The 27697-nt window shown below is 44.2% G+C and overlaps 1 protein-coding gene across 8 annotated transcripts in view; it reads right to left on the bottom strand.

The window, feature by feature from the left end:
* MASP1 (mannan binding lectin serine peptidase 1) overlaps positions 1-27697 on the bottom strand; it is a 65945-nt gene that overhangs the window by 15738 nt on the left and 22510 nt on the right. For 6 of the 8 annotated variants that reach the window (XM_016136284.2, XM_016136288.2, XM_016136289.2 and 3 more), the window contains 9 exons: positions 21620-21797; positions 20714-20845; positions 18449-18645; positions 16845-16992; positions 15418-15536; positions 14381-14459; positions 7956-8093; positions 7066-7140; positions 705-3167 (listed from right to left, as the gene is read on the bottom strand). In XM_016136284.2, the coding sequence (XP_015991770.2) occupies positions 2284-3167; positions 7066-7140; positions 7956-8093; positions 14381-14459; positions 15418-15536; positions 16845-16992; positions 18449-18645; positions 20714-20845; positions 21620-21797 (1950 nt within the window). In that variant the 3' untranslated portion in view covers positions 705-2283. Of the gene's footprint in view, positions 1-704; positions 3168-7065; positions 7141-7955; positions 8094-11649; positions 11966-14380; positions 14460-15417; positions 15537-16844; positions 16993-18448; positions 18646-20713; positions 20846-21619; positions 21798-27697 lie in introns of those variants that run through there. The other 2 variants (XM_016136290.2, XM_016136292.2) reach the window with 2 other exon arrangements.

Below are 27697 nucleotides of genomic sequence, written 5' to 3' on the forward strand. Positions count from 1 at the left end.
CCAGTCCCCTCCCTGCCCCTAACCCCACTTTCCACACCATGCTACGCATCCTCAGACCTGCTGATTCAGAATTTTCTATGCTAGAGACCAAAGAATCTGCATTTCTAGCAAGAATACCAGGTGATTCTGATATACCCCAAATTACAGAAGCACTACTTACAGGCCAGAGTGCAGACACTGTATGGCTCTTAAGACTCTTTCCACTCTCTCCGTTAATCCATTGCTCCCGCTCCACTCACCGCACGCTTTCCTGCTTGATCTTTGTCCACTCTGCTTCTCCCCTGCGTCTCCCAGTGCAACCAACCTCTCTGCAAAGCTCTCCAGATCCCCTTCAGCTGTATGGATTTCTTGCTTCTTTAAGTTCCCATAATATTGCAATCTCCATTCCTCTTATGACATTTATCTCCTTTTGTCTGTGTGACACCTAGATGCACAGAATCTTGCCTTGCATGCTAGTTTGAGCTCTGAAGTCAAGGACTTGAATACCAGGCGATGGAATGAAGTGAAGGAATATGGGCCTCTGAGAGGGCACATGTCAATAACCAACCCTATTCCCCACCACTCCTTTTTAGATGATGTCTACATGACAAAAACTACTTTTCCTGTGATGGGAGAGGTTTTGGCTTAATGGGGGTGGGGAGCAGTTTCTCTTTAAAGAGTCGAAACAAAACAAACATCGACAATAACCAAATCCTCACATGAAGTCTGTTGATCATCCACAGAGGGTTTATTTCCACTTTAGACCCCTGACAGGAGAAACAGAGTGCAGAGGCACCTTACAGAGTAGCGAAGCATGTGATATAAAATATACAATGTGCAGCATTCTCTACATGCACCATTCATAGACGTAGGAGTGTAGTTTCATGAATGATTAGAAAAGTGGACACTTCCCAATTATTCTCTGGGACTGCCTCTCAGGGGCTTTTGTGGCTGTTTTTCGTGGATGGAGAATCCCAGGAGAGCAAGCTCTGGGAGGAGGACCATCAGCCCCATGAGCACCAGGGACAGGATGCTGGCAGTTGGAGTGTTGGAGCTGGAAGGACCCTGAGAGGGATCTAATACCTTCCTTTTACAGATGGGGAAACTGAAGCCCGAAGAGGGAAAGTGATTTGTCACTTGGGGGCAGAGCTGGGGCTAGAGCCCAAGACTCCTGGCTCTCTGTCTCTTCTCACTGTCCTTTCGTAGGCAAGTCTCTGCTTCCCTGGAATTTGGAGGAGTTCATCCATCTGAACATCCACACTGGATGAATTCTTTGAAGAGCTCAGACTGTGGGTACCCTGGGAAGCCTGGTGGTAGCAGATCGCTCTGAACATTGTGAGCCCAACTTTTTTTCCATTTTCTTGCCCAGAAGCACAGCCGGGCACAGTGTGGGCCTTCTCCTTTTCCAAGTGATCCAGATGAGTCTTTATGCCTGGGGCTGGGGCTCAGGCAGTCTTTTCGGATGATATATTTCAAGGCTAGAAGGTTGCTTTGTGCTCGTCTGGAATGGCAGGTGTGGTCTCACCGGGGTGTCAGCTGGTATTTGCGAGTGACGTATGGGCCCAAATGACGTGTCTCTGAGTTGGCAATATGAATTTAACAGGGTTGGGGAGCCTCCCACTGCTACTCTCCTCCCCCCTCCTCCCAGTTACACAAACCTTCCCAGCTTTCTCTCTGTCCTTTGAAATCTCTTGAACAGACAACATAAGGGTGAAGGCTTGGATTGCAAGAAGATTTTGGGAGAGAGACCTGAGGGATAAGAGTACTGCAGGGCTTATATGAGGACAGAGGGGCCTTTGAGGTATGACCCCTATCTCCCCAAACCTGAGTGGTTTTCTCCTAGAAAAGGGACTAGACTTGTCTGTGCTAAGAAGGATGGAGCTGGGAAAATATATAAACTCAGATTTCAACTCAATGTAAGGAAACATTTTCTAAAGATCAGGCAAAGTTACACCAACAGTGAGTTTGATAAGTGGATAGGAGTGAATAAGGTCAGTGGGGTAAAGTGGTCCTGGAGAGGAGTGCTAGGACTGGCCTGGGCATCCAGCTCCCTTGTGTTGCTGAAGACAGTGAGGCCTGGAGATGGGGAGGGACTGTCCCAAGGCCACAGACCCAGGTCTCATGTGGAGACTTTTTCCCGTGCCACACTGCAGTCGCTCAGAGTCCTTGGCTGTCTCAGGAGGATGGGAGCAGCATGTTCCATTCCATTAGTCTGGTGAATAACATGGAGTGTGCCGTTGGAAGTGTGCAGTCAGCCTCATTCAGCTGGGGCGGGGCAGGCAGGCCCTCAGGAGGCCAGCCAGCTCACCGCTCTACCTGGAGCTCCCCCAGGCCTTGTGGGGAGCCCATCTGCTCCCACACCCAGTCCACATAGTTGGAGACCTTTGTGTAGACTCCATAGACCTGCTTGCTGCCACATTCTTCAGGGCCCCCCCAGGACACCAGGCCTTGGGCCACCCAGCTCTGGCTTGAGTCATCAAGGATGACAAAGGCCCCACCACTATCTCCAAGGCATGTGTCCTTGCCACCCTCATAGTAGCCAGCACAGAACATGTTCTCTGTAACACTATAGTTGCCCAGGCGGGACTCATAGCTGGTTTTGCACTCGGCATGTGGCACCACGGGTAACTTGACATACTGTAGGACATCTGACAACGTCCGTGTGCCACTGCTAATGATCTCATCCACCGTCACATTAGGATTGGAGATGCCCCAGCCAGCCACTAGGCCCAGCATGTGGGGTGCTGGGCCTTCGGGCTCGGGCCTTGGCAGGCAGATGGGCATGACGTGGGGTCCCAGTGGCACAGGCTCCTGCAGCTGTACCAGAGCTATGTCATGGTTGTAGTTCTGGATGTTGAAGTCTGGATGGAGCACCACTTGGGCAGCCGAGCTGTTGGCTGCCCCTGATTTGTCCCGTATGTCGTGCAGGCCCAGGTAGACAGTGATATGCTCCTTGGAGACCGGCGTCACTGTGTTGTCTCTGCGCTGGGAGCGGAGCACGTGGGCTGCCGTGAGGATCCAGGACTCAGAGAGCAGGGCCCCACTCCCAAACCACTTGTCGTTTGGCACCCTCGAGGTGTCCTCCACCACTATCAGGGCCTGCCATGGGAAGAGGCCAGGCTCGGCATTTCGACCCCCGATGATTCTCTTGACCAGGTTTGGCAGAGAGCGGGAGGGCTGCCCACACACTGTAAGGGGGAGGAGGGAGTGGGGACAAGAGACAGAGACCGGTCAGGTCAGCCATGTGAGAAGAGCCACTGAGAGAAATACACATCTCACCCACTGTAGATTATGCCACTTCGGGACCCTACCCTACATCACAGGGCCACACGAGCCTGGGGGAGCTCTGTGTGGGTCATTTTTGGCCTAAGTTTTTCTAGTCTGGCCTTCTGTAGCCAGGGCCATCTATGAACCAGAGCATTTCATACATGGATCTTCACCACCTGGAACCATTTCTAGCCAGGATGACTTTTGGCCCGGACCGTGTTGAGCCTGGCCTGTCTCTAACCGTGATCCCCTCTTCCCTTTTTTCTCTAGAAAGACATCTCATATCCCAGAAGTAGTCCAAACTGTGGGCACTTAGAAAGCTTTTGAAAACCATGCGTGGTGGGCTTTGAGAGATGGAAGGAAGCTGAAAGACTGCCTAGCAGGTCACAGCAAACAGCGGAATGCGAGACAACATACCTGAGGCCTTGACCTGGCTTTTCTCTCCTATGTTCTGTGTGACTCTAGGTAAATAAATTTCCCTCTCTGGATTTTGATTTTTGATCTGCCAAATGGGGCAGTTGATCAAGACGATCTCCAAGGATTCTTCAAATTCCAAATTCCTTAGATTATTATTTCATTTGCTCTGGTCATTTTATATAAAAGTAAAACTCTCCAGAGATTAAGCGACCTGCCCAAGGTCACATGGCTATTAAGGTAAGTATCAGGGACTTAACTAGATTCTAAGGTCAATGTCTCATCCTGCATCCCGCAATGCCTCGTTACATGTAAAAGTGGTCATGGGCCCTCTAACCTTTTCTTCTCTAGCACAAAGAACTCACACTATGAATAAACACCCAGGGCATCCAAGGTTAGGGAAAGGTGGCATAATCTACAAGCAATGATGCATGGGCCCTGCTCTGAGCCACCCATCATTGCACCCAGGAACCCTGTAGTACCTTCAGGGGAAGAAGAAAGGTCTGATCAAACTTCATTCCACTGAGTTGTACCCTGAGCATGCACATGCACCACCAGCCTCCTGCAGCCAAAACCTTTGGCTCATGAGCAGAGGGTCTTCATTACCAGCCCCCCACTGGCTAAGAGAAAGTTCACATGCGCTCTTCCCAGCCTAGTTTTCAGGCCTGGGGGGAAAGCCTGGTTATGAGTGTGGTTGCAAACGGCCAGGCTACTCTCCTTGGCCCGGAAAACTATCAACAATCCTTTAAAGACAAAAGATCATTTGAGTTTTCTTGGCAAACATTAGGAGGTTAGGCTTTCAGCAAACTAATGCTTTTCAGATGCTCTTCTTCTTGATGCCAAATGCTTCCTTACATGAGCCTGAGGCACCCTATCATTCATCCCAGGCCAGATGTGAGATGACTTTTGCTAACTTTCTGTGGTCTGACGTATCAGAGTTAAAGACTAGACTCCCAATTCTAAGCAGCAGCCTACCAGGTGATATCTCAAGGCAAACTTGTGATTAGCCTTGCACAACTTATCTAGTGCTGAAAGGCCCTCATCTGGTGTGGGATGTGCCTGTGGCTTAGTCCATGGTCACAACGAGGCCAGTGCTGAATGGTGCCTTTTTCTGACCAAGGTGCCAGTGGCGTACCCCAGCTCACAGAATGTCAGAGTTGGGGAATCTTGGAGAACAGCTAATTTACAGATGGAGAAAATGAGGTTCAAAGAAGGCAAATGACATACTCAAAGTCATTAGTGTAAGTTTCTCCACTAAAGTTTATCTTCTTGATATGCGCTTGTTCTTTCAATAAGTTGAATAATGCAACAAGCTGCTAAGAGGATTCATGGAAATGGGGCCATTTTTTTTTTTTTTTTTGTGGTGGATACCATTCTATATTTAGTCTTTCTTGGGACAAAGGCATATTCTTGAAATACTATAGCTTCAGCTGTGCTGAAGCCAGACATGGGTTCTAGATGACTGGAGGTACTGAGAGAGGGCTCTTAAAAAAAAATGTGATACATATAGAACTTTGGGTTTATGACAATGGCATAAAATATAATCAGAATCAAGAATGGCTCAGCATTGTTTGTGTTAACATCATAGTCTTCAGTTCACCTTCCAGCTCTGCGCCCAACTTTCTGTGGGTAGCCTTGGACAAACTGGTATACCTCACTGATCCTTAGTTTTTTCAAATAAAATAAGGGGCAAATAATAGTTGTTTAACAGTTTCCTCGGAAAGGCGGATATTATGATGCTCAATGAAAAGACTTTCTCCATTCTGGCTTGCTTTTGGGTTTCAATCTCGATATTTTAGGAGGAGACAATTTAGAAATTTCTGGCCTGGTCCAATGATAAACCATCATTCTGCCCAATACAGCTGTTAAATAATTTCATGACTTGCTGTATCCAAGTTGCTGTGTATAAATATAGATGATGATGACCATTAAAAGTTGTAGAATGTCATGGATCACATGGATTCCTAGTCCCAGAGAGGTGATATTACTCACCAAAGACCACAGTTAGGAAATGACAACATAAGGATGAAGACCTGGTCCCCCACTTCCAGCTCAGTGCCTCTTCCCCTTCCAGAGGCTGCAATATGGCTGCCCAGGATGGAACCCACCTGCAGTGTTGTTTTCTTTGGCCCACATAGTATTTTAGCAAAATGGGGATCTGACCTTCCAGTTTATCACAACCCTACCATTCTCCATCTTTTCCGAGCCTTCACCAGCTATGCTCTGGAGTGTGATCCTGGCTAAGCCTAAATGAGATGATGATGATCAGCAGAGTGTGGGTGGTTGACCTTTCCTCTGTTCTACCTGCTCATGAGTTCTTTCTTAGGCATAAGGCCCTTCTAGGTGAAGTCCTTCTAACCAGTCCTCACCCCTCCACTCCTCGACAACCAATGAGTTGCTCCTTCTCTGAGATCCCATGGTTCCTGTGATAGCCAGAACTGATCCCCAAATACTGACACTTTCTTCAGTTCTCAAGGATAATGGTAGACAACTCAATAGCCTTTCCCTTTTAATGTCTAATCTAACATCTGGAAGTCTAATATGTGATACTAAAATGTACCAGTCAAATAATACACTATCTCAGCTTATCCAACATTCTAGTTCAGTAAAATACAAATGCCACTCAACACTCAACCATACTGTGAAGCTCCTACAGTTCAAGCACACACAAGGACAGAATTGGTACTGCTCTTCAGTGCTATCTTGAATGATTGTATCTTTCAATTACTGCTATTCTTGTTTTTTTAAAGTGTAAATTTCTGTATGGAGAATAATAAATTTAATTTTGCGAGGTTATTTGTTTAACCCTACAGTGTGCACTTAGGGATATAATATTCTAATAAGTTTATTTGAATATATATGTGCACTGTGATTGCAATGCAAATCATCCACAAAATATTCCCTAAATCCGTATGCATGGTGATACTCCTTTTTACTGAAAGTCTGTTTTCATTTTAAAGTGGAGTCATTAGGTGAGCCATGGGGATGCAGTAGTCAGTAAGACTCACACATATTGCTCTTTGAAAGAACTTCTTACTCTGTCCTATAGTTATTGGTCTGATGTTGTTCATTTCCTTTATAGCACAGTGAGTGCTTGAGGCTGGAGTGCCCACTTTTCCTGACACACACAAACCATGTGGGATGAAAAGCTGGTGCAAAGGGAGCAGAACTGTAGAGAGAGGAGACAGAAAGACTCCCGATGTGATAGAACAGGTATATATAGAGATTGGTTGGTTTGAAAAGGTGTGAGGCAGGCTTCTCTGACCTTTGACCCTCTGAAAACATTTCTTAAAAAACAATCAAAGCATCATGCCTCCCACTCCATGCTCCATTTACAACTAGAACACCTGCTGCCCGAAGACCTTGGATGGGAAACCTTGAACAGAGGACTTGATGGTGAGGTACCTGGCAGGCAGGTGGGTTGGTTTCTCCCCAGTACTTCATTCATCCAGACTCCTTGGGCAGAACAGGTATATATACCTGAGAGAATGAGGAAAGGTTGGAGAAAAGGGAGAAAATGATTGATTCATAGCATTTGGAAAATAGATCTGGGTTCTTAATTCTTCTATTGGGGATCATTGTAAGTCTTCCGAATCATCTTTCTGATGCCATTTCCTCTGTACCAGTCCTTTTTGCAACCTAAAGTCTCTTTCTAAAATGAGATTACATGTCCCTCCTTTGCTCAGTGCCACTAGTAGCTCCTCATTGCCTTCAAAAAGAACCACCACAGACTTCAGCATGGTGTCCAAGGCTCTGTGCAGTCTGACTCCTGCCTGCCTGAGGGCTGCTTCCTCCCAGCCAGGCCCTGCCCAGCCCCTGGCATGAACTTCCCATTATCACACAGGCCTTGGTTCACCCAATGCTCTGTGGCGCACTTGCCCTTCTTTCCCTTCTGCACTTAACAAACTCTTTAATGAACCACATTTCCGTCTACCATCTTATTGGAGTCCTACAGTAGCTCTGTGAGCTATATCACTGCTCCCTTTTTGAAGTGGGAAATTAGAGAATTTTCTTGGTGCTAGTCTGTGGCAGAGGCAGAACCGATTGGACTTTCCATCTCCCTAAGGGGTCCTTCTCTGCAGGAGGCTGTGAGTGTGTTTTGTGTAGGTATCACGGTACCAGGTAGCCTAACTCTTGGGGTAGAGGCCTGAGCCAGAGAGAGGCAAAGCATGTCTCCGAATGTATTTCCTTCTGATTCTTCTCAAAGTGTGTCCAACTGACTGGATGTTTCAGCCCCCAGTCCAACCCCGAAACCCAGAGGATGCGAGGGGTCTGGTTTAGCATGAGAGGCTCACCTGTGATATTGTGGAACATCTTGTAGTAGGGCTGCTGGCAGGAGTATCTGACCTCAGATTTGTATGTGGTGAGGTTATTACTGGTGGAGAAGGTGACCAGCCCATGTTTCAGTTCTGCTGGGGCTCCACAGTCTGCAACTGAGAGGGAAGAGAGTGAGACTCCTCAATGACCCTTTGCTCTGCTTCTTGGGACCATCTGGTATGTCTGTCTCATACAGATGTACAGTTTTTGTACTGCACACAACTTTAGTAAGTAATGTGATAGTCTGTGAGAATGGTGCCCCAGGGATTGTGGAGGGCACAGCCTGTGCAGTCACCAGGGGCCCTGCTTTTGAGGTCTCTCCCACCTACTGTGTGGTTAACTCACCTGGCCTGCTGTCAGTTTCAGGGCAAGGGCAGGTCTGCTGAGATTTAAGCAGACCCATCTCTTCCCCACCAGGGCCCTTTCCTTGACTTCCAGTTCTATTGTGCAATCCTCTTAGCCTCTTCTGCCCAAGCGTGAAGCCTGTGGCTCTGCAAGAAAATTCTGGCTGACATGAACCAAAGAATATTCAGTTCTTCCAGCCCCAACCACATGCTGAGTAAGAGCCATTAATGTGCTCACATTGGAACTTAGCAAAAAACAAAAACAGAACAAAACAAAAACAAAACAAAACAAAACAAAAAGAGACTCAACTCCTGTATGAGTACACAGTCCCACCCTGCTGGCTTTCCGCAGGCACAGAAGTCAGGAGGTGGGGCTGGGGCGGACCAACTTTTAGTCTTCATCTGCTCATTTTTTCTACTTGTTGGTGGCTAGGCTTTGGGATGGGCTATAGAACAAGACCAAAGGTCCCAGCTCCTAAGAGAAGGTTTTAGGAGAAATTGCCAGTCCAGTCAGGTCTTATGGAGTGGCCAGCACTGATAGAGCCCAGTACAATCTGCCAGGAGCCAGGTCGAAGGCTGAGGACCCAAATTGTCAGTGTCTCTTCATGGATCTCCATTAGGGGGTGGTGTGCTTGCTTCTAAGGAAATCTTACGCCAGAGTTGAAGAATCTTTGAGGAATCTTAAAACTTCACAGTTAGAAAGGAACCTTAAGGCAGGCAATCTAGAATATCATCTTTACCTTACAGATGAACCCAGAGAGGGGAATTGACTGATCTAATGTCAAAGAGTGAGATACAATCAGAGAAATAGATCTGACCTTAACTCAGTGTTTTTTTTTTTTTTAAGCAAACTAAACTGACAGTTTTAAAAGATCCGTTTTCTAGTTAAAACTGCCTACAATCATTATTAGCTGGGTAATGGTAGATATCAGCTGTCAGTCTTCTGATAATTTCAGAGGACTGCATCCTAAGTACCTGGTAGAATTTCTAGTTTCCCTCTTCCTGAATTTTACCTGCTCACCTTGGGTAACAGAGAGGGGGCAATTTACCTCTGAGATGCTACTCAAATATCTGATTTTTAACTTTATAACTTCAAATTCATCTATTTGCTTGAGAAAAGAGCTGTCTAACTCAGAATGTGGCTAAAACAAGGCCCTCCAGGACAGAGCAGAGTTCAGGTGAAGAATGAGAGTAAATGTTGGTCTCTCCTGCACATGAGGAAGACAAAAGCCAGGAGAACTAGTGAGTGTTTTGTCCTGGCCTCCAGCCCCCTGAACAAATTGTTCCCATTTGTTTTGATCACCCAAAGTAGACATACTCTCTACTCTCTGAGGAAAGCATATGAAGGTCAGCACTAGGGCAACAGAAGGTGATATTATTGATTATTTAAAGCTATCATCAGTTTTAAAGGTATTTCTCCACTGAGTTGTGAAGCAGAGTTTTCCTCCTTTTTTAGGAAATGCAATTGATTTGTGTCTGGATCTTGATATTACTCTTGACTCCCTTAACCTTGGTTTAGCAGTTCATTTTGTTTAAAGTAGCTTCAAGAACTGATATGCAGTTCTAGGTGGAGGAATTTCAGAGTTGGTCTAAGACATGGTTAGATTGTCAGGCGTTGAGAGCCTGTTACATGGACAACGGTGGCGGGAAGAGATTTTCTGGGTTGAGGGCCTGCTTTTATATTATTCCAGAGAAGTAACTTTGCCCACTGATAAATTGGTCCTACAACCACATAAAGGAGGTGATAGTGGAAAATAGAGGTCACTTCAGCTTGGATAGAGTGAGAAGGAAAGGGGTGCACCTTCTCCCCAAGGCTACAGTGGCAGGCAAAGAGCCATGTCTCTGTGGCCTGGAGACAATTTCCTTTTTAGAGGACTCTTAAGCAGCTCTGCCTGGTACAAAGGTGTTATATCCAGACCCTGCTGCCTTAGCTAGTCTACCTTCTTTGCTTCAGAAAGAGTTTTATCCTTTTCTCTAAAGCTTCTTCTGGCCACTTCCACACTATGGAATTCAAGAGCCTGTCTTTTGGATGGGATGTAACATGTCCTGTCTCCATGGTCACCTCTTGCTGTCATATATTTTCCTTCAGACACATCATTTTTGACCTGCTGTCTTAAGTATGCTTAGCCATAATCCATGAGCTTCCTAGAGAACCCACAGGTGGCTCAGCCTGGCGTTCAGGCCCCAGGGGCTGGCGCACCTCCCCACCCAGCCTCCTCCTCTTCCTTCCCCTCAGTGCGCTTATATGCCCCAGCACCACGGACCCCTCGCTGTGTGTCGCTGTCGCCTGCTGCTTTCCCCACATGGAAAACCCTATGTCCATGCTCTGGCCACCCTCGAGGCTTTAGTCAAACATTTCTTCCTCTTAAAAGCTTTTTCTCTTTCTTCCAACCAGATAAGACTGTTTCCACATTTCTCCTTGTGAAGCCCTTTATTTATTGATCTTGCTCTGATCTATGCATCCTGTGTTGCTTGGTATTGCAATTATTTGGGTCCATATCAAACCTTCTGCCTGAATTATAATTCTCTCTGTCATATCCAGTACACTACCCATTATATTTTCTGAGCTTACAAATATTGATTCAACTGATCTTTGTATTTAGTGACCCTCCCATGTCCTTTCTCAGAGTACCTCTGCTGTAGGATGGCTCTATAGTCCCCAGACTGCTCCCTGTTCACCCTTGCAGGATTCTGCCCTCCTCTAGAGGCCATTTTGTCACAAATAGACTGAAGAGCTATAATGCAATGAAGGGCTTCTCTGATACGTGTACCCAGGTTTTGTTCAGGCTGAGCAGAGATTCCCAGCATGTGGGCTGTCACACCATGGCCCTTTCTGTATTACTGTTTATGATCCAGTGATGTCCTAGGCACTAGAGCTGAGGATTGCTGCTTTCAAGTGCGATACCTATCTTTTGAAAACCTTTAATCAGTGAATTTTCAGAAATGCAAAACTTGTAAGCCCCAGAGAAAGGAACATCCAATGATGGAATCTCAGCCCTGTGTTAGTTATAGGTGGAAAGGGAACTTTTGAGTATGAAGATGGAGTCTTTAAAAATCCATGCTATGCGTTATTCGTAGTCTTACCCACTTGCAGTTATTAAGAAAGTAGCAACAAATAAAAATATTAAAGTCATAAAGTCACAGGCATTCTGGCCCATTCAAACTTGGAGTGTGGATTGCATTAGAAACCAGGGCTTACTTTGACCTGGTCAGTTTAAGGCCATATGAATGTATATTAAATTGTGTGTCACTAGGACCAAAGTTATTTTCTTCTTTTTCCGAGAAGAGTACAGTCCACTTAGAAATGCTAAAAAAAAAAAAAAAAAAAAAAAAAAAGCCCCCATTGTCTTTTCATTATTTTCCATAGTAATGTTTGAATAATGGGCGAACCCTCAAAAGGAGAATTGTTTTCATACACGCAGGAGTTTCAACTGCTTAAGACTGTGTTGCCTTGTTTAGCATCCGCTCTAATCCGTACTGTAATGGGAAATGGAGTGTTGGCAGAGTGGGGGAGGGGTGGGGTAGCTCTGGGACTCAGGGTCTTGTGAGTGATCCATTCCTGGATGTCTGCACTGTGTGGGGTCCCGTCATTCACTCTGTCACTTGCTCTGACTCGAGTTCGCTCTCCACATCCATTTCAGTTTCTGCCACCATGGTGAAGAACAAAGTGGGGTCAGAGGGTACAGAGAAAGAAAGCAGAGAGAAGAAGGGAGACAGAAGAGAAGAGAAAAATTAGCAAGCAAAGCAGAAATGGTTTATGCAGGAAATACAGAAATCACTCCACCAAAATTGATTAAGAATGCACAGTTTAGGTGCAGCCAGTGTGAAAGACAGTTTGGGATTGTAGAATTTGTACCATTCTGAGAATTTGCATAGTCATAAATCCTGGCTCATGAGGATTATAACATTCTGCTCCTGGAGAGAGATTTGCATTCATTTGCTCCAAACCCTTGCTTGACAGATGGCATTCAGAGTGGAGCAGGATTTGTCCTGGGTCACTACAGCAAGGTGGAGGCAGGGCCAGGACAAACACCTGTAATTTCCACATTCTATTCCAGTTCAAGTTTGCTTATAGCACATACACATTTCCTGTTTGTTCCCAACACCTTTCTCTCCAATCCCTGGGGGCGCTCAAAGTCTTAGTATTGTTCATCTTTACATCTCCCCTAGGACTCCACACATGTCTGGGACAGAGATGCTCAGTAAATACCTACTTAGTGAATGAGAATAGATGTCAGGTGTGTCTGAATAGGAATTTCTATTGCCCTAATCCGGGCTGTGCTTAGAGAACCAGGTCATATTAGGGTTAAAAAAAAAGATTCCTCTTTTCTTTGACACAAAATGACAAGCATCCTTTTGTATACTAATATAAGTCCATAAAAGAGTATCGTTAGATATAGTAGTGCCTCACTCTGTCAACACCACTATTACAATAAAGAATGTGTGTGTTTTATCAGGGAAAACAAATATTAATGTTCTTACTTCTCGAAAGTGTAAATGAGAAAAGCCAAACCTCTTCCCAGTGAGAGGTTTGGGTGAGGGAAAGAAATAAGTTTTTATTTAATCTTGGTGCTCTATGGGTATGACATGTACATAAATGCAGTTTGTCCTCAGAACGATCAATATAGGAAAATGAGGCCAAAAGAGTCTGAGTAAATTGCCTAGGGACCCTCAACTGGTCAAGCCTGGCTTTGAACATAGAACTTCCTGACTCCAAAGCCACTTCCTGTCCTCTACACCCCACATCCTCCTTTACCTCCTCCTTCTGAATACTCCCTTGCTTTGGGCAGAACTCAGGAACAGCACAGCACATGAGCCATGTGTTGGAGGAGGTGGTAGATGTGTCTGCCAGCTTTGAGTTCATCCACGTCTGGACCTCGTCTTTTCCATCTGAATTCTCTATTGACCTCTGCACAGGCATCCAGTAAATGTTCGCTGAAACTTTTTGTTGAAGCCGTAAAATGTCCCCCCTTTTCCCACACGGGGCTCTGACTCCAGCCACATCATCACATAAAAAAGGAAAATTAAAAACAAGTACAGTCTGCTCCAAAGTTCTGCCTAGGATTTGCCTCAAGAGAGCCCCACCCTGACAATGTCCCCTTGGAGCCGTGGGAGTGGGCCTGCCTGCCTATGGGATCTAAGCCATTTAGGAGAAGGCACAAGGACACCACTTCAAAGTTTACATAAAGTCATGAACTAGGGGTGGGCGAGACTAATTCTCATTCTTGACATCTCACCTCTCCATGCTAAAGTAAATCCTTCTTCCTTTCTTCCTTCTTTTTCCTACCCTTTTGGTCACCATTCCTCCTCTTTTACTGTTGCCACTGATGACTTTCCTAAAATTTTGGTCCTTATAACTCTTGCCTAGGTAGGGGAGAAGAGGAAGTGGCTGGCAATCTATTTTTATGAAGCTCATTGGGTGATTTATATGGGCTACATTATGTTGAACCACCAGGATATATTCTAGAATAGTCCAAATTCTTTTATTTTATAGTTAAGGAGAGAATTCTGCCCATGGTCACGGGAGGAGCAGGGAGAGTTAGGAACAAAGCCAAGTCAAGAACTCTGGGTCCCAAGAGCCATAAAGAACTGCTTTCCCTGTTTACACATGTCCACTGTGTTGACCCCCACAGCCCTAAAGCATGAGCTGTCCCAGAAAACTTTGTGAATATGGCTGAAGGCCACTCAGAGACTGGCAAGGTAACTGGGCACTGGGGCCAAAATAGTTTCATGGATTAGCAATTGCCAGAGCTAGTTTCAAACTTGGAAACATGCTATTCCTTTGGCAGGTTTGGCAACCTTTCTGCAGGCAGAAGTAAAATTAATATTTAGAAAGTAAACTGGGACCCACGAGGAGTTTCTTTTGGAATTCAAATGTCTTATTGGTGAAAGAAACATTAATACCCTTTTTGTCCAACCCTCATGTGTCTGTTGAATGCCTGCCCCCATTCTTCTTAAAGTGAACTTGCCAAGCTGTCACCCTTGTGTGGTCTCTGCTTGGATTCCATCAGTGCTGGGTAGCTCATTATCTTTATAATCAACCAATTTTGTTTTCTTACTTTTACAGGTGGGAATCTTGTTACTCCACGTCCCATCCTTCAGACACTCGATCTGGAATGTGTCCATCTCCACATCATCCTAGGAAGAAACATAAAGAGTATGGAACAAAGAAAGAAGGGTGGGGTTGGTGGTCATTTCCCAGTCAAACCAGCTCAAACGCCAAACCTGGGTGTCCTCCATTGAGATTTTCCCATTATGGGCCTCCAAGGGCAGGCAAGCTTGAAGATAATGGAAAGATAGATGCCGAATTCGCATTCTCTGGTCACAGCCTGGTGAGAGGGAAGGGCTGGGTGCAAGGAAGGTTTTTGGCAGCTGTCTCTAAATGGAAAGCTATACCCTTGACTTCCTTTTCAGAGCAGGGGCTCTCAAACTTTAGTGTCAGCTTCCCTGAGGGCTGTGGCATAGATTGCTGGGCCCCATCCCCAGAGTTTCTGATTCAGTGGATCTGACCTGGGGACCAAGCCTTTGCATTTCTATCAAGTGAGGTGATGCCCTGGTGGAGACCCACCTTGGAGAACCATTCCTTGAGAACAGAGGTCCTCTAGTTTGATTCACATCGGACTCACCTAGGCAACATAACAGAAAAACCAGTCACCGGGCTCCACCTGAGGTTCTATTTAATTGATCTCAGGTGGGGCCTGGAAGGTGCTTTGGTTTTTTAAGTGAAGTAGTTGATTTCTAAGAAAATCCACTGTTTCTGAGGGTGGGAGAGTGAGCAGTGCCCCTTGCTTTCCATCCCAGCCTGATGAACTTTGTTACGGTTGTTTGTCCTGATTGTAGGGGTGCATAAATCTAGATTTTTTGAAATTCAAACCAGCCCACACTCTGATAAAAGACTTTAGTATTACTTCCAGAAGTAAAACAAATGCTTTGAATTTTCAGAAAACTGAAATTTCTGGTGTACTTTGAAAATTTATGGGGAAGTTGGGAAATATTGCGGTGGGACCATGATGAATTCTGTAACCCCATCTGCCCTGGGAAGTTCTGGAGAATTTCTCTGGCCTAGTGGCTCTGGCTCCCAGGCAGGACCCTGTACCTTCAGCACTTTGTAGCCTGTGTCACAGCTCACGAGCACCTGGTCTTTGAAGAAATACTTGTCTTGCAAGGGCTCAATTTTCCCATGGACAGGAGGCTGTAGCCCTGGGCACTCGTTCCCTGGCGGGGAGCAGTGAAAGAACAGCAGGTGAGAAAACAAGGACAAGCCTTACCATGAGAGACCAGTCCCTAGAAAGCAAGGCCTAATCAAGATGGAAGAACCCAGAACTGAGTATAAGCGGTTTGGACCTAATAGGTCCTGAAGAAGATTTATTCTGCATCCTTGAACAGAACATTTTCCAACTTGGACCTCTATTTCCTCATTTGTAAAATGAATTGGTTGGCCAAATAATTTCATCAAATCTCAGGTTTGGAAAGCATATTAAATGTCATTGGATGCAACCCTTGTCTGGTGCTTTGTTTTTTTTTTTTTGTTTTTTTTTTTTTAAACATCTTCCATAGTAGACATCAAACATCTTTTTGTATTCCTATAGTGACAGGGGGCTCGGTACCTCCCAAACCTATCTTTCTTGCCAGACTCATCTGATTAAAGAAACACTGTTTGCAAAGTCAACTGAAACTTATACCATTGTAATGTTTACTCACTGGGTGTAGTTTGCCCTCTTAGGGAACTCAGGTTGACTTCAATCTCTCTCTCTTCCCAAGACCATTCCTCAAAGTGTTAGACTGATCATATGCATCTGTGCCTCTCTTCAAAAGGCTAAATCAGATAGGATTCTGAAGCCCGGGCCTATCCCTGACATTTTTTCCTGGACAAACTCTTTTGTTAATATTCTCTTTACTTCTCACCACTGAATTTGATAACACAGACCAGGCCAGGATATTGGAATCTATTTACTGGCTTAGTCATTCCCCACTGTGGTCAAGTCACTGCAGACCCCTTGAATCAAATGACTCTATCAGAATTTGGGTTGGGACTGGCTGCCTTGGGGTACTGGGGAAGGAAGACTACAGGCTGTGCCAGTCTGAGGGGAAGACAAGGAGGCGAACTGCCATAATGGAACATTTTGAACTACAGGGCCATACCCAAATTCCTGCCTCGGACTTGGACAGAGCTGGAACTAGAAACATCCTCTCCAGACCCAAAGAATCACAGTGTGAAGGGGTGTCATTCGGGAAACATTTTTTTTTTTAAATCTCCTCATGTGATTCTGAAGTACAGGAGGTTTTAAAAACTATATCTAGTCCAAATTCACCATCATTGCTGCCATTCATCCCATTTTATAGGTCAGAAACTGAGTTAGAAGAGAGAATGTGCCTTGGTCACCAACTACTCAGTGGCAAAACAGGGAGTCTCACCACAACCCCAAAGGAGTCCCAGGCCTGCACCCCTTCATCCTTCAGCCACTGCCCCATGAGGGCTGAACACAATGACCAAGCGTGACTGAGATGGGGAGAGGTTGTTACCTGTCGCCTTGTATGAGAGCCTCCAGCCCCGATTCTCGCCTGAGTTGTCACTGCGGAACAGGATCTGGATGCTATGGGTCTGGGTATTGATGGGTTCTGGGGCTTTCTCTCCACAGAAGGGTCCCAAAAGTTTTGAACCAGCTTTAATCTGTGAGGGGGAAGGTGGAGAAAAAGAGGGTCACATCAGAGCACTGGTGGCTGCTGCAGGGACCACCTCAACACTGTATCTGGGGTTTCTGAAGACTCCATGAGAACCTGTGGTATTCACTCACATTTCTCATGGGCTTTACCATTCACCAAATGATTCCACCTCCGCTCTCCCATTTATAATTTACAATGGCCTAGAAGTGGGCAAGGCAGGCTAACAATCCTCTGCTTAAAGATGAACATATAACTCAGAAAGGGGCAGAGCCCTATCTAGGTGCACAGGATAGAAAAGGCCTCTGCTCTGAAAGAACCTGCAGTTTAGTCAGGGGAGTCTGACAACAAATAAACAAAATAATTACAAGTTGTGGCAAGGGTTATTAAAAATAATCAGGATGATGAACATATAATATCAACATATACTTTAAATATTTATGATTTATATAGTAAAATCTATGTAACCTATATAATTCATCATTAATAGGTTAACTTTAAATAGGTGGTTAGGGAAGGCCTCTTTGAGGAGGTGATATTGGATTGGAGACATGCAGGATGAGTAGGAGCTTATCATTAGAGAAGGAGAGAATACTTTCCAGGCATAGAAGACAGGACATGTAAAAGTCAAGGCCAAAAGTGGGAAGGAGCCTGGAAAGCATTAAGAACAGTAATGAAGACAATGTGGCCGGAACAGAGGGAGTGCCATGGCGTGAGGTTGGAAAGGCGGGCAAGGGCCACACTGTGCTGAGGAATTTATGTGTAACCTTGATATAATCTGACTTTTATAAAGATCAGCCTGGATGCTGTAGGAGAACAGACCTTGTAGGGCAGGGGAAGAAGCACGAAAACCAATTAGGTTTTCTAGTCGACCAGGAGATGATGTGGTTGGACAAGATAGAAGACGTGGGATGGAGAGAAGGGAATGGGCACTATTAGCTGATCCAGATTTTCCAACTCTCAGTCCTGGGTCCTTCCTATACCTTTAATTCTTTTCCTTTCAACTCTTTTCCTTCCAGGACTCCTTAATCCTCATTTGGTGACTTCTACAATCTTGGGTGATATCTTCATCTTATCACCTTTACTGTGGAGAGGGGGAAAAAGTAAAGTCCCAAGAGTTTAAGTATCTGGACAAGGCTCACAGTAGAGCTCCTGGGAAACCATGTGTGGTAGGCAGGATTCTAAGATGGTTCCCATGACCTTTGCCTCTGGTGTTACTTCATGATAATGCTACGTTACATGGCAAAAGGGATTCTGCAGGTGGCCAAGAGGCTTGTTTTGGGTCAGAGAAGATCTCTAGACTGGATCTGATTAGACTGGTGGGTGTTATTTTAAATAATGACTTGTTGGGGACGGAAACTGCTTGGCCTCCTACCCTGGGAGAAGGTAGAAGGCAAGAATATTAACTTTCCCAATTCAGCATGAGTTTCCAGCATCCCCAGGGCAAAGGTCCATTGCACGCTTACCTTGATGTAGTCATAGGGGCAGGGCACTTCTGGATGGTCCTCAATGTCAAAAATATCCTCAAACTGCAAGCTGATCACAAAACCCTCCTCCAGTTCGATCACATAGAAGCATTCAGAGCTCTTAGGGTAAGGGTTGGGGAAATCTGGGCTGGTGATCACACCGGTCCTCTGAGTAAAGAGATTGTCATGGCATTCCACTGTGGGAAACATACCAAAGCAAAGTGACACACCATACCATGGCCATAGGAACTTCTCTCTTATTAGTTATTGTATGATTTCCCAGTAGTCCCAAGAGGCAAGCAGGAAAGGAATCTTTATCTCCATTTTGCAAATGAGGAAACTGAAGTTGAATGAGAGGAAGTGATTTATTCAAGGTCACACATGAAGACTCGAAGACAGTTAAGTGTGATAAGCCTGCTCATCAGATTCTCTGGCATTGGTGGAGGCAAGAGGGGGACTGAGATGGGAAGGCTTTAAGACAGAGTGTTGTGGGGGGATGTCTGAACCTCTTTTGTCCTGCTTTTCCCTCATCCTAGAACTCCTTTAGGTGGCTGCTCCAAGCCTGCCTTGATCCCTCATCTAACATAGTACCCTCACGCATACCTTCGCTCTCTGGTCCCATCCTTGCTTTGTTTTCCTTTATGCTGTTGACCATAACTTACCATCATGTAATACATGTGTGAATTCTCTTGCCCCCATTCAACTGCAAGTCCTCTGAGCTCAGAGATTCTGCCTTGCGCCCATTGCATTTGCTTCCCCAAGTGGCCAGGGGCTTAGGATTCGGGTTATGGTTTAGTCCCGCTAGATATGGGGTATAGATTCTTTTTAAGCCCTTGTTCATCCTGTTCACTTGCAAATGAGAAAACTGTGGCCCAGAAAAAGGAGTGTGACTAACCTGAAGTCCCACCGCTCTAAGCTGCAGAATAAGGTTTAGATTGAAGTCACTCAAATCCTCATCTATTTTTATTTTCTAACCCCAAGCACTATCACAGGGATGATATTGCACCAAAGTGGGCTAAAACTGGTTCTTGGTAGGGGTGGAAATCTTATGCTTTTTTTATGCATAATGCACTATACATAAACATATATACAGTGTATCTGTGGTATTAAATGTCATAGGTGGGGGACAATTAGGAAGATAATGTTTTAAAAGGCTCCTGAAAGCAGAGGTGAAAATGAAAAAGAGATCAAGGAACCTTGCTCATTCTTAATGTCCACCATATTCAACATATAACAGATTCTGAATAAATACTTACTAAGTGGAAACCATAGAAAATATAACCCTCTTCAAGAAAACTCCTGTATGCCTGCCTTGTACTGATGGGTCACGTAGAGATTTTATTCAGAAGCAAAAAGAAATTTTTGAAGGAGAAAGAAAAAGAATTCTTGTTTCCAGTCTTGCCCTCCTCCAGTGACCCCCCTCACTCAGCTTCCAAGGGAGCTTTCTAAAATATAGCTCCTAATCCTTCAGTCATACTAATCTACTGGAAATGACCCAAACATTCCAAGTTGTATCCTGTCTCGGATGGTTCGTGAAACTTTTCTCTGCCTGGAATGCCCTTCTTTACCTTATTCTTTCATCTTCATTAGAGTCACCATCACTGGGAAGTGTTGGCTCACTTCCTAGGCAGATACCATGGCCACACTTCTTGTATAGCATTTACAACATTTCACCATTGGCTGGTGTGGCTGTTACCCACCAACCAGAATGGCCCTCATGGAAAATGACTGAGCCTTGCTGTTTCTCTACCCCTGCCCCTCCCAGAGACTATAACAGAATAGGCGTGTTGATGACAATGAAAACAGAGATAGCGAGAATGAGATGTTTTCTTGCTGTCTCTGTCTTTGTCTCTCTCCTCCCTCTTCTTTGCTTTGCACTGAGGATCTCTTTATCACAGAGGAACCTAAGGGGCATGAAAGAGAAGAGAAAAAGGAACTGCTCATCAAGGCCTGGTTTATGGATTGGAGAGAGAGGACCAAGAAACCTACTTTCCCCCTTACGTTGGCCAGGCTGATCACCTGCAGTAGGAGAGGAGATAGGGACTAAAGACCAGAGATTCCTGATGCTTGGGAAGAAAAAAGGCCTAGTGGCTAGGGCTGGTGGGCATTTCAGCATCTTCATGCTTGTGGTATTGGTATTTGAGGCACAGCTCTCTGACTTCATTTTTAATTGTTCCTACTGAATACCTGTCCTTCCTCTGACAGATACTCTGACTGGAAAGTGTGGCACATAACAGCGATGAATAGAATCAGCCCTGGACCTACCTCGGCAGGTCCTGTTGTCTGTGTGGAGGATGTAGCCAAAGCGGCAGGAGCAGTAGTAGCCGCCAATGTAGTTGTGGCAATAGTGGTCACAGGACAGCTCTTCGTCCTCCCGCTCCGTACATTCATCTACATCTGTGGGGATGGCAGAGCCTCTCAGTCAACCAATCCATGTATGATGATGAAGACAATAGCCAACATCTATAGAAAACGGAGTCTGGGCTGCTAACTGTGTTTGGAGGTACTACATTCTCTCATTTAATCCTAAAGTAAAGCCTGGAAGTAGCAATTATCTCTATTAACATGAGGATACTGGAGGTCAAAGAGTGAGCAACTTACCCAGAACCACAGAGAGCCAGGTTCAAACTCAAGCAACCTGATTCCTGGTGCTAACACTTGTGGTAATAGCAAGCAGGACTGTTACTATTCCCATTCTGTAGATGATAAAACTGAGACTTAGAGGCATTAAAGAACTGACTCTAAGTCACAAAGATAGTAAGTGGTGGAGTCAGCATTCAAATCCAGGTTGGCTGACTCTAGAGCCTGGGCTCCTAACTTCTACTCCAGACTGCCTCTCTCTTCCTACGCCATTTATAGGGGTCAAGCCCTGCCCTAAGCATTGGAAATATAAAGAGAAATAGATGTATGTTCTCAACTCATTTACAACATTTTAACATTAATTTTCCTCAAAAGGATATATGAATGGCCAAACACACACATGAAAAGATGCTCCACATCAATAGTCATCAGAAGGATAGATATGTGATAGAGCAAAAGCAGTAAGATATTTGTGGTAGAATCTGTGTGGTGAGTATACAAATGTTTACTGTAAAGAAGAGAGGATAAGGCACTTTTAATCTTTAGAGGGAAAGGGAGACCTGGGAAGAGCCACATACGTCTCCAACTTACCCACAGCCATGTAGTGGGCTTCAAAGCCTGTGAATCGCTCCTCATTGGAGAAATCTGACTGGAAAGTGATGGACATAAAGGAGCCAGGGGAGAGGACCACTTCCTGGCCAGGGGTATGCTCAGTGTCTGTGGTCTCCCTGCCACAGAAGATTGCCAGCAACTGGTCTTCAGTTTCTACCTTTGGGTCAAAGAGAAAGGGAACAAGATGAGCAGCTTCTCAAATTAGCTTCTCTGCTGGTCTCCAGTAGAAAAGAGGGCAGGGCTGCCCATGAGTAGACAAAGCAGGCTGGGAAACCCAAAGGGTTGGGATTAGGGATCCTAAAATTTAAAGAAAGACACATTACAGGTTGAGTCAATGTGGCCATCCAATCACTGTTTCATTCATTTTGTTCAGGTCTGTCAGAAGTAGCTTGACATTTCTCATTTCTGTTGACAACCAAATGGTTTATTTGTTGAAAGTAACTCAATATTAAAATTCAAAAAAGAGTTAGACAACCTCATAGGTAGATTCTACATGCAACAGAAACTTACCACATTTCTAAAGAAAATAAATCGTAAGTACAACATAAGTCATTCATGGAGCATTCAGTGTATGCCTACCACTGAGCAAAGCATGGGCTAGAGGGTGAAAAGAGAAGAATAAGACATAGAGCTGTGAATGGCAGTGTTCAGACTGATGAAAACACAGACAGAGCTATTATACAGTGTGACAGGTGCTTTAATGGAACATAAGCACTGGGAATGCTTTCAGAAGGAGGTGAAAGATCCCCATTAGAATATAAGCGGCAAAGGAAAAAAAACTGTGTTTTCTTTACAAACGTGTCTCCAATGTATGGAACAGTACCTGGCACAGAGCAGTTATCCAATAAATATTCATTACCGAGAACTCAAAGTGCAAGACCCATTTTGAGAACAAGAAGCTGGGAGTGGGAAAAGAGGGGGTATTGTAGGAGGAGATCTACTTGGAAGGATAGGTTGACACGAGATTTTGGTTAATCTTGAATGCTGTAATAATAAGTGACTCCTCGTTCTGTGAATAAAGGGAGGGCATTGAAAGCTTTTGAATAGGAAAGTCATGTAATCAGAACTACATTTAATAGGTAGTCTTAATAATACTGAAGTGACTGGAATCATCCCCAAATAGTGTTTGTGTGTGTGTTTGTGTTAAGACTCAGATGCAAAAACTGCCTATTTTTTAAAAGAATTCATTACATTGGAAGATTCAGAGTCCCTATGTAAATTCAGAGATCCCAGCAGAGATCTTAAACTGGTTGCCTAAAGCTGATTTTGTGTGTTGGTTTGGGAAGCATAGTATGGCAGCTGGTCGGTGTACTTTTTTAACCATGAATGCTTGGCCTACCCACCACTCTATCATTTACACCTAACCCAATTCTTTTAAGCTTGTCTCTGTGTTTGCAACCGACTGATCTTTTAGCCAAGATGCATGAGAAAATCTCTTATCAAGAATGATTTCTGATGCCTTTCAAAGCCACTAAAGTAAAGTTCTGAAAGGCTGCCTATCTCTAGTAGGTTCTAATGAATTCATTGTTTTGTTCATTAGTTTAATATGTCAGAGTATCTTGACATTTGACACTTCTGTTTTGAAACTAATGATGTATTTATTTAAAATAAGAGGGAGTTTTAAAGAAAAACAATTTGCCCTGGCAACAAAACACAAGGACAGTTAATCACTAACTTTGGGAATTGAAGTGTAAACAGAAGATGAGATCATGGCTTTGCTATTTATTCCTCTTTGCAGATACTAGCCAAACTCGCACCAGCCTTGTTACTGTAGAATGTGCCTATCTGCTCACAGCTGAAATGTCACTTCCTTGAACATCACAGCTGGTTCATTATTTTGGTTATCTGAGTTTTGCAGATAGCTGAAGTTTTATTTAACTATAACAACAATGTTTTTTAAAAACATTTTTTTGTGTAATGTTTTTGAAGTGCTTTATACAAATTTCTGCTTTTTTAGGTGAAACATACTGATCTTTTCTGGGGAATCCAGGGACCCTATTATGAACATCAACCATCTTGGGGTTAGTGAATTGTGTAAAGACGCTTGCCCTGCTTTGAACTTCCCCAGACGATAATGCCATTGCAATTCTTGTGCCTTCTTTATGTACTGTTTTATTTCCTGAATTGTTATAAGTTAATTGAATGAAATAAGATGTAAAATAGACACCAGTTAAACTGCTCTTCTCAGAACTTAATAAAAATAAGACTAGATGGATTTAGAGTGAGGACCTGGGAAAGGGCTTCCTCTATGAGTAACTTCAGGAACTGGAGTATACTATCTTGGCGGCCTCTGCTTTGGAATAATGGAAGGTATATGGACAGTCCGAAGCCCTAGTTGCCTCCATCATAAACTGTCATATAGTTGCCTCCTCTCTAGCTCTCAGTTATTCATCTAACAAAACAGGGGATTGAACTAGCTGAGCTCTATGTTCTCTTGCAGTTCTGATATACTTGTATTCTAAGAAGTCATCATATCCATACTAACAGATCCATACATATATACTGGAAGATTGTGAGCAGGAGTTTCAGCACATAGATTGCTCCCTGCTGAAAAACCTGATAATCTTGAACTTGTTTATGGTCTATTACCATGTAATACAAAATCAATTACTAATGAGTAGTCCTGTCTTGAGCATTACCACTTCTGGACACAGCGATCTCCTCCTTGTAATTTGGTATGCCCAAGGTATTTTGGGTTCTATAATGTCTATAGCATGGACACTTTTAAATGAAGCCAACCAGAGATCATTTGAATTAGAAAGAGACCTAATGAAATTCTGTGACAAATGAACTCCCTCATATCTTTCAGGCTTAGAGAACTTTTCATGATGAAAGATAAACAATCATCACCCGGAGAGCCACAATATTTTAAAGAACAGGTAAGCATGCCCCGATGAGACCCATGGGATAATCTGAATCATATACCAGCAGTCCCCAACCTTTTTGGCACCAGGGACTGGTGCTTCTATGGGAATCTAATGCCTGATCTGAGGTGGAGCTGAGGTGGTGATGCTAGTGCTGGGGAGTGGCTGCAAATACAGATGAAGCGTCACTTGCTCCCTGCTGCTTACCTCCTGCTGTGTGACCAGGTTCATCATACCTTTAGAAGCAGGAAAGAGAAGGCCCTGTGGTGCTAGGAATTCAGCCTGCAACTCAGAATAGAGTCCTGGAATATCAAAGTTAGGAGGGAGGGACCTTTGAAAGCTATTTCAATCCCCTTCCTTCTAGAGGAAACTGAGGTTGAGAGAGGGGAAGTGACTTGCTAAAGAGTAGAGAGATAACTAGAAGCATTTCCTGATATCGGTTTTGCTTTAGGAACTATTCTGACCCTGGAGAAAGAAATCCATCAACCCAGAGCATCCATGACAAAAGACATAGGCACTTTGACAAGCCACTTGTCTGGCTCAAGGGCCTCTTGAAACCTTATCTTGGGTGCATGGACTGTCTCTCAGAGAGGATGTGGCTCAGTGACAGCTCCGGCCATAAACTAAACAGAGAAGGTCACTGGCTCTGGTTAATATTTGCAGTTCCTGCTATGAATTGTAAAATTCTATAAAAATAATTTACCTCTGAGTACAGGTGGTAGCCCTGGCTACTCTTTGGACTGCCCCATTTCTAGAATCATCATATTAACATTATGGAGGGAAATACCTTATCACATGAAGACACAAAATTCATAATAATAGAGAACTATCTGGCTAGGGATCACAGACTCTTCATTTTCCTAATCTTATTATGGGAAACCATGGTCATTCAAGCTATTGTTGTTAAGAATACTAATCCATTGAAGCATATCCTCAATTTGTTTTCTTTCAACTTAATTCAACACTTATTTATATACTGATTTCTCACTGGACTATAATGTGGAGGATACCAAAAATTACTTATTTGTTGCATGAGCTTAATACGCAAGTCCCGCACCTCTGAGAATGTAAAATTAGGTAGAACAAGATAAGGGCTCAAATGTGCACATGCTAAGGCGTAGTCGGGATATAGTTATTGCGATGAAGGATAGAAAAGCTGTGGGGTTTAAAGAAGGGGAAAAAAATGCATCCAGCTGAGGGGAATTAGAAAACATTTTAGAAGAAAAAAAAATGTTCTTTGAGCTGGAGACTGAGAGGTGAGTAGGATTTAGGCTGGAAGAAAGGGAAGGTGAAAGGCTGAAGGATAGCAGAGAAAGCATCCAGACAGCGAGAATCGACGGACTGTGGGTATTCAGAGTCTCAACCGCCCCTCCTTACCACTACCACCTGATGTAGGAAAAGGGTCTATTGTGGATAGGAAGCTGGAAAGAGAGATCTAAAAAGAAGTGTGAATTGTCTACCTCAGTAAAAAACAGCACAAAACAGCTAGGCAAAAGTAAGGCAGAGCAGCAGAAAAGTTGGCCAAATTCCTGTGTGAGCACAGCTACAGCTGCTTTCCACATGCCCATAAAGTTATCTCATCAGAGTTTAACAAATACACTGACAGCTACCCATCAGTACCTCAGAACAGTGAATAGAAAAGGTTGCTTAGGAGTGATTGTTTTTATTTTATAGATGAGAAACTTGAAGCCCAGATCACTTAAATGAATCACACAAGGTCATTATTTAGTGAATGGTGGCTCCAACTCCACAAATGCAGCATCTTGATTCCATAGCCAATAACACTCCTTTAAGGCATAAGGCAAACCAATGATGGCTGCCCTACAGACCCAATGGCTCAAGGCTCTGCTTGCCATTGTTCCCAAGCTACATCCTGGAGGCCCTCTGATATCTTCTCTGGGCCCTTAAAGATCTTTTCAGAGTTAATTTAGGCACACATGCAGAGAGCGTGCTGGATCGTTCTGTTGTCAATTAGTTCATCTGAAAACTACATTTCTCAGAATCTCCTTTCCGATATAGCTCCAGGGTAGTGTTGGCTAAAAGAAAAACTTGCATGCATTAGAATGCAATAGTCCTTTTACTCTCTGAAGATTGTTTTGTGATCAGATATAGAGATGGACAGATGTAGATGTGCCCAATAGGTTCTAACTTGTCCTCACTCTCTCCAATTGGCATTTGGATCTTCTTTCAACTACTGGCTCTGATGACCAACAGTGACCTAGACCTACCACCAGATGCTTTCAAGTAGACCCACAGGGGTGGTAGCTGTTCAGAGCCAATAGCTTCTTATAGATCTCTCTCTATGGGCTCCCTTCTCACAGTCCCATTTTGGCTCTTTAAATGGGCTTGAATTCTTGAATTTCTCTGCAGATACCATCATTTCCACTCACGCCAGGGTTTGAGAAGAACCGATTAGTGACCTTTCTGTGGTCCTATCTATTGGAAGCTGGAACCTTCACTTTCCCAGCTCCTCCTATAGTTATATGAGTTCTAATGCCTGTAGGTAGCCGTTATCTCACAATACTCATAGGGGCTCTGCTTTCCTGACTGTATTCTGACTGATACGGTTAGTGGCATCAGAAGTAGGATGCTGCAGTAGTAAAAAACTAGAACATGTGGCTTCAGTTTGGGATTAGCTAACAAATAGAGGATAGAAAAGTGGTGAGGAAACTGCTGTAGGAAGCTTGACGAAGGTGACCTGAGTCATGTAGTGATGAAAGAATTGGCACGACTTGCCTTTGGCAACTTAGAAGGTAGAAAAATGTAGAGTAATAAACTTGTGGATCTGGCTAAGGTGATCTCTAGGCAGAATGTTGAAAGTGTCAGTATGTGCTTCTAGCTGTATATGAGAAGGTACTTCAGGAAAAAGTAAGTCTTCAGTGTGTAAGCAGAACTTAGAGGAAACACGGAGGGCTCAGGACTAGCTTGGGTTGGAAAATAAGACTATTTTTCATCCTTAGTCTGTGCACTAACAAAATATTGTAAAAGCAAAAATGGCTTCAGGATAAAAAGTCATGTCAAAGATCTGGCTATAAGACCCTTCATTAAGATGTAGAAGATTTAAAGCAGTGCCTAGGACTCCTTATCAGTGAAATTGACGGTCCTTATGACTTTGGTTAAATTTAGATTTAAATCCTAGCTCTAGAAATCATCACTCTCTCTCTGACCCTCGGAGACCTAGACTTTCCCTCAA

This window comes from Rousettus aegyptiacus, unplaced genomic scaffold (assembly GCF_014176215.1).
Source record: "Rousettus aegyptiacus isolate mRouAeg1 unplaced genomic scaffold, mRouAeg1.p scaffold_m13_p_4, whole genome shotgun sequence".
Taxonomy (NCBI): domain Eukaryota; kingdom Metazoa; phylum Chordata; class Mammalia; order Chiroptera; family Pteropodidae; genus Rousettus; species Rousettus aegyptiacus.